We start from the raw sequence: 13,836 nt of genomic DNA, 5'->3' as shown, positions 1-13,836 counted from the left end.
ATCAGAGCTCAAACAGTATTAAGAGAATAGTCATGTGCAGGCATATGGTGGTAGTTATCAGAGGCAGAGCATATTGAGAAGGGCATCCATATGGTGGTAAAGCCTATATGGGGTGGAGGCCATCCACATAGGGAGGTACCTGATACAGGGTATTAAAGCCTGGGCAGGATGAAGCTGTCCATGAAAGGGGTAACCTAACACCAGGAGTTAGAACCTGAATGAGGTAAGGAGGGCATCCCTGTGTGGGGAGCACTCCCACATGGGAGGGTTCAGAGTCCAGTCAAGGTGAAGAGGGCATGCATGTAAGGGAGGAGTCAGTTGCAGCAATGAGAGATTGGTTATAAACAAGGTGTTGATCAGATTAGTCAATATATTAATGATAATGGGAGTCAGGTGTTTTACTATCAGTGAAGGGAGATACATATTATGAAGAGGTAGAAACTGTAGTATTGTGTTAAAACTGGAGGTTTCAATGCTAACTCATGATGTCTTATAGATAGATGTATAAGTAGGCACACATACATACACACATACATATTAATATACTCTAACTCTACATTGTTGGGGAAAGGAGATGCTCAAAAAAATGACAACAATGATCAGAAGGATACAGAATCCAACTTGGAGAGGTTCCCACTGACCAAATCTGGCCAATTTAAGCACTAAAATAAATAAGGAAAATAATTTATTATATTGCATTGAATAAAGTGAGAATGTATGAATCCATACTGATAAAATGAATAAATTGAAAGTTTCATAAGGAATTGGATATTCAAAAGATTCCCACAAAATAGTTATTAATTACAAAGAGATAAATAGGAATTCACAGAGGAGAAGCCTGGCAGACATCAGTGATCAAAATGAACATTGTCCATGAAGGGACGAATTGAAGTTGTATACCTGCTACCTGATAGGATACAGTGAGAACATGGAGCCACGTCTGTGCTATTCCTATCAAAGATGCAAAACCTGAATCAACTCATGGAGAAACATCAGACCCAAATTGAGGGACATTCTATAGAATAACTATCTTGGATTCCTCAAAAGGTCAAGATTATGAAAGTCAAAGAAAGATTAAGGAACTGTTTCAGACTAAAGAAGAAGACCAGAGACATGAACTAAATGAAACTCATGAATGCTAACTAAACTGGGCCTTTTCTACTGTATAGAACATTTTTTTTAAATAACTGGCTAGACTTGAATGGGGTCTGAGGATTAGATAGTAGTAATGTATTAATATTTATTCCCTGCTTTGGATGGTTGCATTGAGGTTATATAGGAGAATGTCTTTGTTTATAGGAATTACACCCTATAAACAACACAGTTTTCCCAAAAATAGTAGAGGAAAAAATTATTTGCAGTGTAGGTAACTTTTAAGTTTAAGCATGTTTCAAACATCAGCCAAACTTTAAATATAAGTATTATTTTCAACTAACAAGGAAATTCATAGTTTTAAATAAGTTAACTCTTCTACTACCTGCCCTTAATACAATTTGATTGATTGATTAACAATATCTAGTTATTTAAGTAATCTCCACCCTACATGGAGCTTGAACTCATAACCCTGAGATCAAGAGTCACATGTTCTTCCAACTGAGCCAGTCAGGTCCTCCTGCCCTTAATATAATTTTAGGATATGCTTACTTAGAGAAACATTTAAATACATGGTTTGAAACTTAAATCTGTATTTAAATTGACCCAATTAACGTCCCTTAGAGTTGGAGGAGTAAGTATAGAGAAGATTTTATCATGATTGCCTCATTTAATATTTTAAAATCTGTCTTCAAGTTTAAGTGATCAAAATTTTTCTCTTCTATGAATTGTGTATAGATGTTCCATTGTACTATCATCAGAAACCTAAAGTTGCATCAGTTGAGTGGCTGACCCTTGATTTTGGCTCAGGTCATGATCTCAGGATCTTGGAATCAATCCCCATGTTGGCTATGTGCTCAGTAGTGACTCTGCTATGGATTCTCTCCTTTCCTTGTCCTTCTGCCTCTCCATTTCTGCTCACACACACACACACACATGCACACACTCTCTCTCTTAAATAAATAAATAAATCTTAAAAAAACTTTTTTTAAAAGGAACCTAAAGTTGCAATAATAATAAACATTTATATTTGCAAAGCAGTTTCACAACCATTTATCTCATTTTATCCTACTAGTCACTTTCATTCATTCAGCAAAGATAAAAAAGTCATTGCCTAACCTAGTCTCTGGAATTAGATATTATTATGGATCTTACTTTATAGTTAAGAGATTGAGGGGAGACACCAGGTCACCACTCTAAAGTGCAGGAGACATGATTCCAGCATGAGTAATGTGACTTAAAGTGCTGACTAAAGCTTGCTGCCTTAAACTTGAGAGTCACAACTTGCCCATGATTATGTGATCCCTCAGGGCCTATTTGTCAGCAAAATCAAAGTGCTGTAATATTCAAGCTCCGTTCCACCTTCAGAATCATAAAATTGAAGCCATTGATAATAGTAACAACAACAAAAATTATAAAATGATTGGGAGTAATCTTAACTAGAAAAGTATGTAACTTTACATGGGGGGAAAAAAAACTATAAAAACTTCCTGAGGTTTTTTTTTTCCTGTGGTTTTTAAAAGATTTTTATTTATTTGAGAGAGAAGGGGCAGAGTGAGAATCTCAAACTGACTCCACACTGAGCTCAGAACCTATCCTGGGGCTTGATCCCATGACTGTGAGACCATGACCTGTTTAGAAACCAAGAGTCAGTCGCTCAACCGACTGAGCCACCTGGGTGCCTGGTTCCTGGGGTGTTTTTAGGGACTTGAATACACAGACTTGCATATGTGTTCATTTTCCCATTCTCCTTTTGTGTGTATGTGTGTTCAATTTTAGATCTAGTAGCAAATAGAACTCAGGTGTAATGATTTAGTACTTGTGTGTGTGTGGGGGGAGGGGGTGGGTTATTTGGGGAGGCTAAGTCATTAACAAATCTGCAGACTGCCTCCTGAGATTTTGGTTGTTGTTCCAAGGAACCTTTGTTCTTTTTAATGAGGGTAAAAGACAGATGGGTTTAGAAGAGACTTTCTTCTGTTAAATGAAAAGGCCACTGCTGCTTTGTATAGTTTAAGGCGGTCCTCTGGGAAACAGCCATTTACACGGTTTTTCTTTAGGGGTGTGGCGGCATTATTGTTAGTATGAAGTTATATTTTATTGGCCTGAATTGTGTAGCACTAGGAGTGGTATCTTTTTCTCTAGAGCTCAATATAGCTCATGAGCACTTCTCAAAAGAGGGAAAAGTTATAAAGGAGAAGGTAAGACCATCACAGTGAGCATTTAGATAGTGAGACTGATTGTTTTCAAACAAATCAAATTCATTATATGCGTAGTAATGAAGACATCTTAATAACAGAGAAAGCAGCCCCATTATCTACATGCTTCTATTAACCAATTTATTTTGTTTAGATTAGTGGGCAGGACACCATCTGTTACCAGAAAATTTCTTTTCATCAAGCCTGCCCCTATTAAGAGTCGCCAGTTAAGTAACTTCAGCTGCCCTCCTGTTTAATTTCCATAATAATTCAGGAGTATGGAAAGAAAAAGGCAGCTAAGAGGATATTGTAAATTGTACCATGCCCTCAGAGGATTTAATTTGGTCACCTCCTTGGCAAGAAAAATTAGTGGGAGGAGTTTGTGTGTGTTAGAGAAAAAAGCTGAGGAGAGGGAGGGGTAGTAGAAATGATGATGGTGAGGCAGCTTTTAAGGAATTGTTTAGCAGGATACTTTTTAAAACTTTTCTTTTAATAGTTTTTTGGTGACTTTGTTTTTCTCCAAGATCTCTTTTTACTGAGGCATATTTCAATGATTTAGACACAGGTAGTGGTAAAAATCCTTTTCCCTAATATTTTATTTTCAGCACTATGAAATATATCCGTATAGGTATTGGTGTGTGTGTTTGTGTGTATATATAAATATATATATTTATATTTATTTGTGTATGTAAAGTGCAGCTAATATATAAATGTTATTATTGTAAACGTTGGTACTGTGATGCTGAATTTTCAATTTTTATTCTACCAAAGGTCCATGACTCCAGCTCAAGCTGACCTGGAATTTCTTGAGAATGCCAAAAAGTTGTCTATGTATGGTGTTGACCTTCATAAAGCAAAGGTAATGAATGATATATTTGGCCTTTATTAATATACATGTATCAGACCTGGGTCATATAATACTTGTTGCCAACTTTTATCTGGAGTATTATAAAAACATTCAAAAGAGATGGTTCTTGTTAGAATTTTGTTTAATCTTTTTTTAAGATTTTATTTATTTGAGAGCAAGAGCGAGAATGAAAGAGAGAGAGAGAGAGAGAGAGAGAGCTAGCAGGGGGAGACACAGAGGGAGAGGAAGAAGCAGGCTCCCCACTGAGCAGAAAGCCCTGCGTGGGGCTTGATCCCAGCACCATAGGATCATGACCTGAGCTGAAGGCAGATGCTTAACTGACTGAGCCACCCCGTGCCCCTTAAGTGTATAATTTGAATTGCCCCTTTGTGATTCCACTATCAGAATGAAGTTTCACATCAAGGCCCCTATAAGGATCAAAGATATAGCAGTGAGAGCAGAAGTGATATTTTCCTAAAATGCAGATGCATTTGAAAATATAGAGTGGCAGCAAGGCATGTTTCACAACCAACATCACCTACATCAAAGTCACCTTACTTATTTAGTAAGTATGCAGATTCTCAGGGTCCTCCCAGATTTACTGAATTGCTTCGGACAAATTCTAGAACTCCCAAGTTGAATGAACATCTTAGATTACTCTTTTACACCTGAATCTGAGAACCATTGGCCTGAGGTAGTGGTTTTCAAAGTGTGGTCTTCCAGCATTTAGCATCATCCAGAACTTGTTAGAAATGCACATTTCAGGTCCCATCCCAGACCTTTTTTTTTTTTTTTTTTTTTTAATATTTTTTATTTATTTATTTAGGATAGTCACAGAGAGAGAGAGAGAGGCAGAGACACAGGCAGAGGGAGAAGCAGGCTCCATGCACCGGGAGCCTGACGTGGGATTCGATCCCGGGTCTCCAGGATCGCGCCCTGGGCCAAAGGCAGGCGCCAAACCGCTGCGCCACCCAGGGATCCCCCCCATCCCAGACTTAATCAGAAATGCTGCAGGTGGAGCCAAGAAATCTGATTTTACCAGCTCTCCAGGTGATTCTAATGCACATGGGATGAACCACAGTGGTTCATTTGGAAACTGCTGGGTTAGGGCATTGGAAACTTGAGCTTTTTTTTTTTTTTTTTTTAAACTTGAGCTTTAATCCTAGTTCTGCCTAATACAACCTAAGAGGATAAACTTAAAGGAAGTTGCTTGACTTCTCTCATCTTCAGTTACTGAAATGGCCAGGGGTGGCAAGGGAGTGTGAGGAGTTTGTGAGGGAATGGGCTCAAGGAATGATGTGAGGTTCATTTAGAGAAACTTAACTAGGGTGCATGATGAGGGGACTCAAAACCATGTCTAGTGGGAAAGCAAAGAAATGTATACTTAGCTCATAGAAGAGAAGGTTTAGGGAAGACATAATACCTATCTTTGTGTATTGATGGATTGCTGTGTGAAGTAGAGATTTTACTATGGCTCCAGATACAAAGCTAGAGCTAGTAAAATGGAAATTACAGGGAAATGCTATTCAACATAATTTGACAAATTACCTAACAGAGCTTTTCTAAGATGGAAATGGGCCCCCAGCTACCATAGTAATTATTTAGTGCCTAAAACATGAAAGGTCCTGTTAGTCCAATCACACACCAGATGTTTGTCCTTTTTTCTAAATTTCTACAAAGCAGTTATTCTAACCTATCCTGGAATAGCTCCAGTGACAGAATGCTCACTACAGGGGATCCTGGGTGGCTCAGCAGCGTGATCCTGGAGTCCCGGGATCAAGTCCCACGTCGGGCTCCCTGCACGGAGCCTGCTTCTCCCTCTGCCTGTGTCTCTGCCTCTCTCTCTCTCTCTCTCTCTATGTGTGTGTCTCTCATGAATAAATAAATAAAATCTTAAAAAAAAGAAAGGAATGCTCACTACCTTCTATTCTAGGGTAGGTAGAATAATTGGTAGGAATTTAGAAAGAAGGACATTCAAACATCTGATGTGTGATTGAACAGGACCTTTTATATTTCTCTCGCCCTGAATAGCTGATACCTGAAGATTCTTCCTTCTTTAGATTCTATTAAATCTAATAAAAGTTTATTTTATGTTAGTGGTTTTCCTTAAAATGTTGCTCTGGATTGTTTTGGCCTGGGTGCTTCTGTGAATCTCTAAAGTAGATGGTAGAAAGATCAGAACTGAAATTGCTTAGTTTCGCTTCTCAATTCGTGCTGTAGGCTGATGTCGATGAGGTAATTATCAGGAGTAATGAGGAAGTCAGGCAGCATGTTCCTTTCCCAAATGTTGTAAAGCAAATTGTTTCTCCAAAACATATAATTAGGAGAGAGATATAGTTGTACCCACAGGCTTTAAGACGGATCTTCTGGGAAATTCTCAGTTATAGAGTCATTGAGTTAGAGTTTATTATTTTTACTTCTCACTTGTGATTGTACATAACACATATAGGCACTAATGTGTTTCTCTATACTCAATTTGGGAAAAGGAGTAGTCAAGAAACATTTAACTCTGGGTTTTGATTACCTATTTAAATAGTCATCAGAGATTTACTCAGTTGAAATTTATTTTCCTATTTGAAAACACATGATTATTATTGTACATTTAATTTTTTAAAATTACTAAAGAGGCACGGAAATGTGACTTTATCTTGCTGTTCCTTCTTGACTTTGGGTTTTTATAATTTAATATACTTAACATCAATAATTAAGAGTCTGAGATTCTCTCATACTGACTTTATAGAGGAATACAGTCAACTCCTTTAACTATGATTTTTGAATGAATGACCACATTATCATAAAAAAAGTTGTGACATTTCATGGTGGTTTTGAGGGATGGCGGTGATGGCTACATTACTTCTAGGAGTTCCTTCAGTGGTAAGACGTGTGCATGTCCATGTTTCTTGGACAAGAGAAGAGCAGATGTTCACTTCACAGTGATATAGTAACATTTTTACATGGACTCAAAGTTCCATGGATTATGATTGTTAGATTAAGCTTTGCTTTTTAATGTATACTCTTGTAAGGGTTTTTGGTTATTGATATCTTCAGATTATCAAATAATATTCAACAGTGTGTTGAGCACTTTGCTGAAACTGAACTGCTAATACTATACTTTTTCAGGACTTGGAGGGAGTGGATATCATCCTAGGTGTCTGCTCTAGTGGCCTTCTGGTTTATAAAGATAAGCTGAGAATCAACCGCTTCCCTTGGCCCAAAGTTCTGAAGATTTCTTACAAACGTAGCAGCTTTTTCATCAAGATCCGTCCTGGAGAGGTACAGAATTCATGCTTCTTTCCTCCTGAATCAAATATGGACCATGTTGAAAACATCTCTTCATTCTTATTTTTCTTATGTCATCTAAGACATCTCTCTAGCTATTCAGGAGCTGGTAATTATGTTTTCTAAATTAATCAGCCCCATAATGCTTCTTATTTTCCTTACCACTAATCTGCTGGACATTTCTCGTTACATAAGCAAATATACCATGGCCAAAAGTGGATCTTGGATTAATAAAACTTGTTCCTTGTTTACTGTAGGTAAAGTCTTGATGGAAAAATATTTATAAATATTTATAAATAAAGTAGCAAGAGATTTTAAAATCATGGGGTTAAGATACTCATGTTTTGTACCACTGACACCTTACCTCGTGCAATTAAGATTTATTTGTATGTGGAGCTTCTAGTAGTTACTAAGAATGTATTCTAGGTCAAGTTCTAGATTTTTAATAGAGATAACTGTTCAACTTCATACCAGACAACTCAGTTATTAATTGGTATTTAAGATTTGGGATATACTAATGCTGACCAAACTTAACTTTTACATTAAAGAGCTATGGCACAATAGAAAATTATTTAAGTAGGAATTTAAAAAGTTCTAGCTCCTACTCTGCCTCAGTCACTAGTAAACAAAATACCCAGGACAAATATAGGGCTCAGCTTCCTTATCATTTGAGTGGGATAATACCTTCTCTGTCACAGTTGATTTGAAGATCAAATGAGATGACAGCTATAAAGCTCTAAACAAGAAAGTAATGCACTAATGTAATGTGGCTTTTTTTGTGTCTGTATCACCATCTGCTGGTGGAAAATGGCTCATTATTTTAGCTTGGAAATTATTGAATGTGCAGCCTTAAAATTTTTGGATAAACTCAATGAAGCATTTACTTAATACCATCATTATTTACCTGTGCTTAGTAAAAAGGAATCAGTGTCTTCCCTCAAAAGTTTCAAATCTGAGAGGCATTCATTCACCAAATATTTATTGATTGAGGGCTTTCTTTGTACTAGGGACTATTCTAGGGTAGGACTATAATAGTGAATAAAAGAGTTCATCCGTTAACCAATCTTAGATTTTAATGTGGAAAGGCAGGACATTTACACACAGACATGCAAATAAATATGTTATTTAAGAAAGCGATTAGGAACAATGACTGGACTTTCAGAAGTGGAGTGTTAACGTCTATAGAGGATGATATAGCAGTAGTGTAATATAGTAGAAACCATGAAAGTCTGCAACTTGATAGCTATGAAAGTGAACAGATAACTTCTCTGATCTTAGTTTCTTCATGTGTAAAAATATGGTACCATCTAATCATAGCATTACTGACAATAATAGGCACTAAATATTAAATGTCAGTTTCTTTCTACCTTATAAAGTATGCTTAAGGTAGAAACAAAGAGGCAAAAGACTAGCAGTATAGTGTTTCTCAAATCCTTGGCAGGTTATGATTTGCTTCAGTCAAAGAGGTCTCCAGATAAATTAGTGGTCAATCAAAGGAAAAAAAAAAAAAACACTGAATGATTTAGGAATCTGGTTTGAGCCAAAGTCTTTATTAGCTCCTCTTACTTAAAACAATTGCATAATAATGATTAATTGGAGGAATCATGCTGTCCCATTCCCTGATTATATAGTAGTCACATATCCCAGATGTACACAGTGACTAAGGAAGAGTGATGTCTGGACAGTCAAAAGGTCACTTAAGTATGTCTCAGAAAAATGTACAGTGTGTGTGTGTGTGTGTATGGTGTATCTGTAGAGGGAGTGAGTTCTGAAAAAATAAGATGCATAAATAATATAAGATGCATTCCCTGGCTTTTCTGCTGTGGAAAAGTCACCTCAAGTGAGTAGATTTCTTTTGGTAAGTAAATTTCAAGTGAAAATTTTCAATTTCAATTGAAAAATTTCGATTTCTTGGAGATGCCACAGACCCGGGACCCAGAGCAGCTTGGAGGCAGTGAATAATAGCTCTTCAAGTCTGCAAAAAAAAAAAAAAAAAAAAAAGGCTTCCAATAAAACTACATTGCAAAAAATGGGAAAGAAACAGAATGAAAAGTGTAAAAAAGTAGAAGAGGCGGAGCCTGAAGAATTTGTGGTGAAAAAGTACTGGATTGCCATATAGTGAATGGGAAGGTGGAGTATTTCTCAAGTGGAAGGGATTTACAAATGCTGACAATACTTGGGAACCTGAAGAAAATCTAGATTGTCCAGAGTTAATTGAAGCATTTGTTAATTCTCAAAAAGCTGGTAAAGAAAAAGATGGGTCAAAAAGAAAATCTTTATCTGACAGCTAATCTGATGATAGTAAATCAAAGAAGAAAAGAGATGCTGCTGCTAAACCAAGAGGCTTTGCCAGAGGTCTTGATCCTGAACGAATTAATTGGTGCCACAGACAGCAGTGGAGAACTAATGTTTCTCATGAAATGGAAAGATTCAGATGAGGCAGACTTGGTGCTGGCAAAAGAGGCAAATATGAAGTGTCCTCAAATTGTAATTGCATTTTATGAAGAGAGACTAACTTGGCACTCTTGTCCAGAAGATGAAGCTCAATAATTGTTTGTGTTGCTTTTTGTGTGTGTGTGTGTGTGTGTGTGTGTGTGTGTACACATACACATAAAATCTGGGTCTTTGTTTTTTGATGTATTAGTGTGAGAAAATAACATTCTAATGAAAATCAAGTTTGATATGTTTGTTTTGAAGTGGTATTGGGGGAGTTGTTGGGGTTTTTTGCATCTATAGCACTGGTTACTTTGAACAAATAAAAGCTTTCTGTAGTTGTTTCCTTTATCAGAAAAGAATATTTGAGACCGTGGTATATTATCCCCCTGCATTAGAGAACACCTTTTTTAAATGTTGGGGGAAATCTTCATAGTTGTTACTCAGTTAGAATTTGTGTTTATCTCCTATATGCCTAGGGATCATTTTGGGTTTTTTTTGTTTGTTTATTTAGCACTTTTTTGTGTATATACTTAAAAAATACATACATAAGTGGTTTTCTTTTTGTTATTTTGAAACATTCACCAAAACAAAAACAGCATTTTATAACCATGGATAAGCCCATGTTTCTGGGATGCTATCATTTTCAGCAACGTAAGAATAAATCACTTAAAGTTACATTGAAATTTTTCCTGAAGCCTTAACCTTTCAAATTTTGTAATTAATTGGACAATTTAATTGTAATGTAAACAGTTTAAATTGAACAATTTAAAAGCAGCCATATTAGAATCCATATCCATAGTTCCAGTCATATAAATGCAAGTTTATTTGCAAGATCCCTGAAAAGAAAATTTTATCACCACCAACAAACTCATCCAAAGGACATTGACATGATTCATGGAGTGTCTAAGACTTTGTTCATGGAAACCTAATCATAACCAGATGGTTAGAAATGTTGGCAATTTAGCACCTGCTGGAATAAATGGGTGGACAGACTTCTATAATCCAAATTCTTGACCTGCATGTTTTTTCTTCACCCCAACTCATTCCTAACATGTAGGCTCAGTCCTCAGTATTTGAGTTACTGGTTCAGCAGAAACCAGGAAAAACAATAACTTTGTAGTCAGAATGTTACCCAACTGTATATTGTTTACTTTATTGTAAATACTAGTAAACAGTGGTCAATAAATAGTTTTATATTAAAAAAAAGAAAAAGAAAAATTTCAATTTCTTAAACTAGTAACATTCTTTTTTTATTCACAATGTACTCTTCTGTAACATCATATTCCTCTGGTACTGCATCACTTCTGTCAACTAATCATGTTTCATGTTCATTCCTGTTTTTATAGCAAGAACAATATGAGAGTACCATTGGATTCAAACTTCCCAGTTACCGAGCAGCTAAGAAATTATGGAAAGTTTGTGTAGAGCATCACACGTTTTTTAGGTATTGTTCTCGCTTAAGTATTTTTCAAGGATAAATTATTTATGCATGTTTCTATTTTAAACCTGCTATTGAAATTCCCTTCTTTGTATGGCTGGGATTCTTTTATTTAGCTCAGGTGAGATCATCTTAAGCAAGACAAAATAAATCCAGTTCTCCTCCCTTGGGTTGAAAAATATGCTTCAGCATTCCCAGAGCACCTTTCTGTGTGTGGTAAAGGAAAATAGAAGGGAGGAAAAGAAATCTGTGTTTACTAGGGGCTCTGTAATCATCCTAACTGGAACTAAAATTGGTCTGTGACTAATTTTTAACCCTGATTTACCTCCACATGGAATTTCTTTAAGCAGTGCTTAACTACTTTCTGTGGGACCATTAGAACATGACAGGTAGGAAGTTGATCCATAATCTTGGCTCTAATCAACTCCAGAAAAGAGGCACCTAGAGCCCTCTTTGAAGCCCAGTTGTATCAGATAATCAGAAGATAAGAGAAAGTTTCATCTGCTCTGCTTTTTGAAAGACCACATTGTTAACCCCTTGTATTCATTTACCAAATGTTTTCTTTGTGCTTACCCTTTGTGTAGGCACTCTAGTAGGCACCGAGAGTATACCACAAGATAGTTCTAGTCCTTGTTCTGAGAGAGCAATCAATCTAGCAGAGAAGACAGACTTTAGACAAATAATCACCTGAACTGAGAGGAGAGCAAGCTAGTTGCTGTCAGCTTGTCTTCGGAAGAAAATTTTATTATTGTAAAATGCATCCATGGTAATAGTAAAAAAAAGTGGTATAATGAACTATCCTTGTACCTACTCTTGTATCTGTCACCCAGCATCAATATTATCACCCAAAGGCCAATCTTGTTTCATCTATATCCTTACCCATTCCTTCTTACTCCCTCCCAGAGTATTGTTTTTTAAAGATTTTATTTATTTATTCATGAGAGAGACAGACAGAGAGAGAGGCAGAGACACAGGCAGAGGGAGAAGCAGGCTCTGTGCAGGGAGCCCGATGTCAGACTCGATCCCGGGTCTTCGGGATCAGGCTGAAGGTGGCGTTAAACCGCTGAGCCACTCGGCTGCCCCCTTCCCAGAGTATTTTGAAGCAAATCCCAGATCTTATGTCATGTCACTGTAATAAAACTTGGCCTTTTTTTTTTTTTTTAAGATTTTTATTTATTTATTCATGAGAGACACAAAAAGAGAGGCAGAGACATAGGCAGGACTCAATCCCAGGATCTTGGGATCACAACCTGAGCCAAAGGCAGATGCTCAACCACTGAGTCACACAGATGCCCCAAACTTGGCTCTTTATGAATAGCTCTCAAGAGAGATAACTATGATATCCTTTAATTCTTTTTTTTAAAGATTTTATTTATTTATTTGACAGAGAAAGAGAGATAGAGAGAACAAGCAGGGGGAGCAGCAGGCAGAGGGAGAGAGAGAAGCAGGCTCCTCGCATAACAGGGAGCCTGATGTGGGACTCGGTCTCAAGACCCTGGGATCATGGCCCGAGCTGAAGGCAGATGCTTAACCAACTGAGCTCTCCAGGTGCCCCTGATGCCCTTTACTTCTGTTTGTATTTTCATATCATACTTAGCAGTATAGCAGAGTAGACATGAAGACAAGTCAGGGAAAAGAACATTTTAATTTTCATTTCAGGATAAACATGAAGGTACACTTCATAACCAATTAAGGAATCTTAATTATTGGCATTGAGATATTTCTTATTTATTGTCCTCTTCTTTAAAATCAAACCAAGAGGGGTTACCTGGGTGGCTCAGTTGGTTAAGTGTCCGACTCTTGGTTTCACTCAGGTCATGATCAGAGGGTCATGAAATCGAGCCCTGCATTGGGCTTCCTGCTCGATGTGCAGCCTACTTCTCCCTCTCCACTTGTGCTCTCATGCATTCTCTCTCTCAAATAAATAAAATTTTTAAGAAAAATAATAAAATCAAACCAAGAAAATAGAGTTTTAAAAAAGGGGTGGAGCACCTGGGGGGCTCAGTTGGTTGAGTGTCCAACTCTTGATTTTGGCTCAGGTCATGATCTCATAGGTTTTGGGAATGAGCCATATGGTGGGCTCCATTCTCAGCAGGGGGTCTTCTCAAGATTTTCTTCCTCTACCCCTCTCCCCTACTCAGGCTTGCTTATGCACTTTCTCTCTCAAATAAATAAATAAATAAATCTTTAAAAAAAGTAAAAGGGGGGGATGCCTGGCTGGCTCAGTTGGTAGAATGTGTGACTCTGGGTCTCAGAGTTGTGAGTGTGAGCCCTATGTTGGGTGTAGAGATGACTTAAAAAAAGTAAAAGGGTATGGATGAGATAGAGTTTTTTGAATGTTTAATATCTGTGGTATAGATTTCAACCACAGCCAAGGTATTTATTGTAGGACAGTTTGTTTAAATGTTTTATCAAAATAAGAGAATACATTAACATGTGGCGCTTCATCACTCAAAAGAAAGTAAATATTTGCTGAATTAAAATAAACTATCCCAAAGGGGAAAAGTGCTCTCTTTTTGAAAGTATTTGATGTAGCAGTTTATGTATTT

General features: G+C 37.0%; 1 protein-coding gene and 1 pseudogene across 47 annotated transcripts in view; both read left to right on the top strand.

The window, feature by feature from the left end:
- Positions 1-13,836, top strand: part of EPB41 (erythrocyte membrane protein band 4.1) — a 198,063-nt gene that overhangs the window by 124,376 nt on the left and 59,851 nt on the right. For all 47 annotated transcript variants that reach the window (XR_012031626.1, XR_012031625.1, XR_012031624.1 and 44 more), the window contains 3 exons: positions 4,059-4,146; positions 7,255-7,407; positions 11,196-11,293. Coding sequence is in view for 36 of the 47 variants with exons in the window: in XM_072827516.1 (XP_072683617.1) it covers positions 4,059-4,146; positions 7,255-7,407; positions 11,196-11,293 (339 nt within the window). In the remaining 11 variants the exon portion in view is untranslated. The remainder of the gene's footprint in view (positions 1-4,058; positions 4,147-7,254; positions 7,408-11,195; positions 11,294-13,836) is intronic.
- On the top strand, positions 9,422-10,993 carry LOC140634070 (chromobox protein homolog 3 pseudogene; annotated as a pseudogene).

Source organism: Canis lupus, chromosome 5, assembly GCF_048164855.1.
Source record: "Canis lupus baileyi chromosome 5, mCanLup2.hap1, whole genome shotgun sequence".
In the NCBI taxonomy this organism is placed as follows: Eukaryota; Metazoa; Chordata; class Mammalia; order Carnivora; family Canidae; genus Canis; species Canis lupus.
Note: the sequence above shows the minus strand (reverse complement) of the source record. Positions and strands in the feature narration are given on the sequence as shown.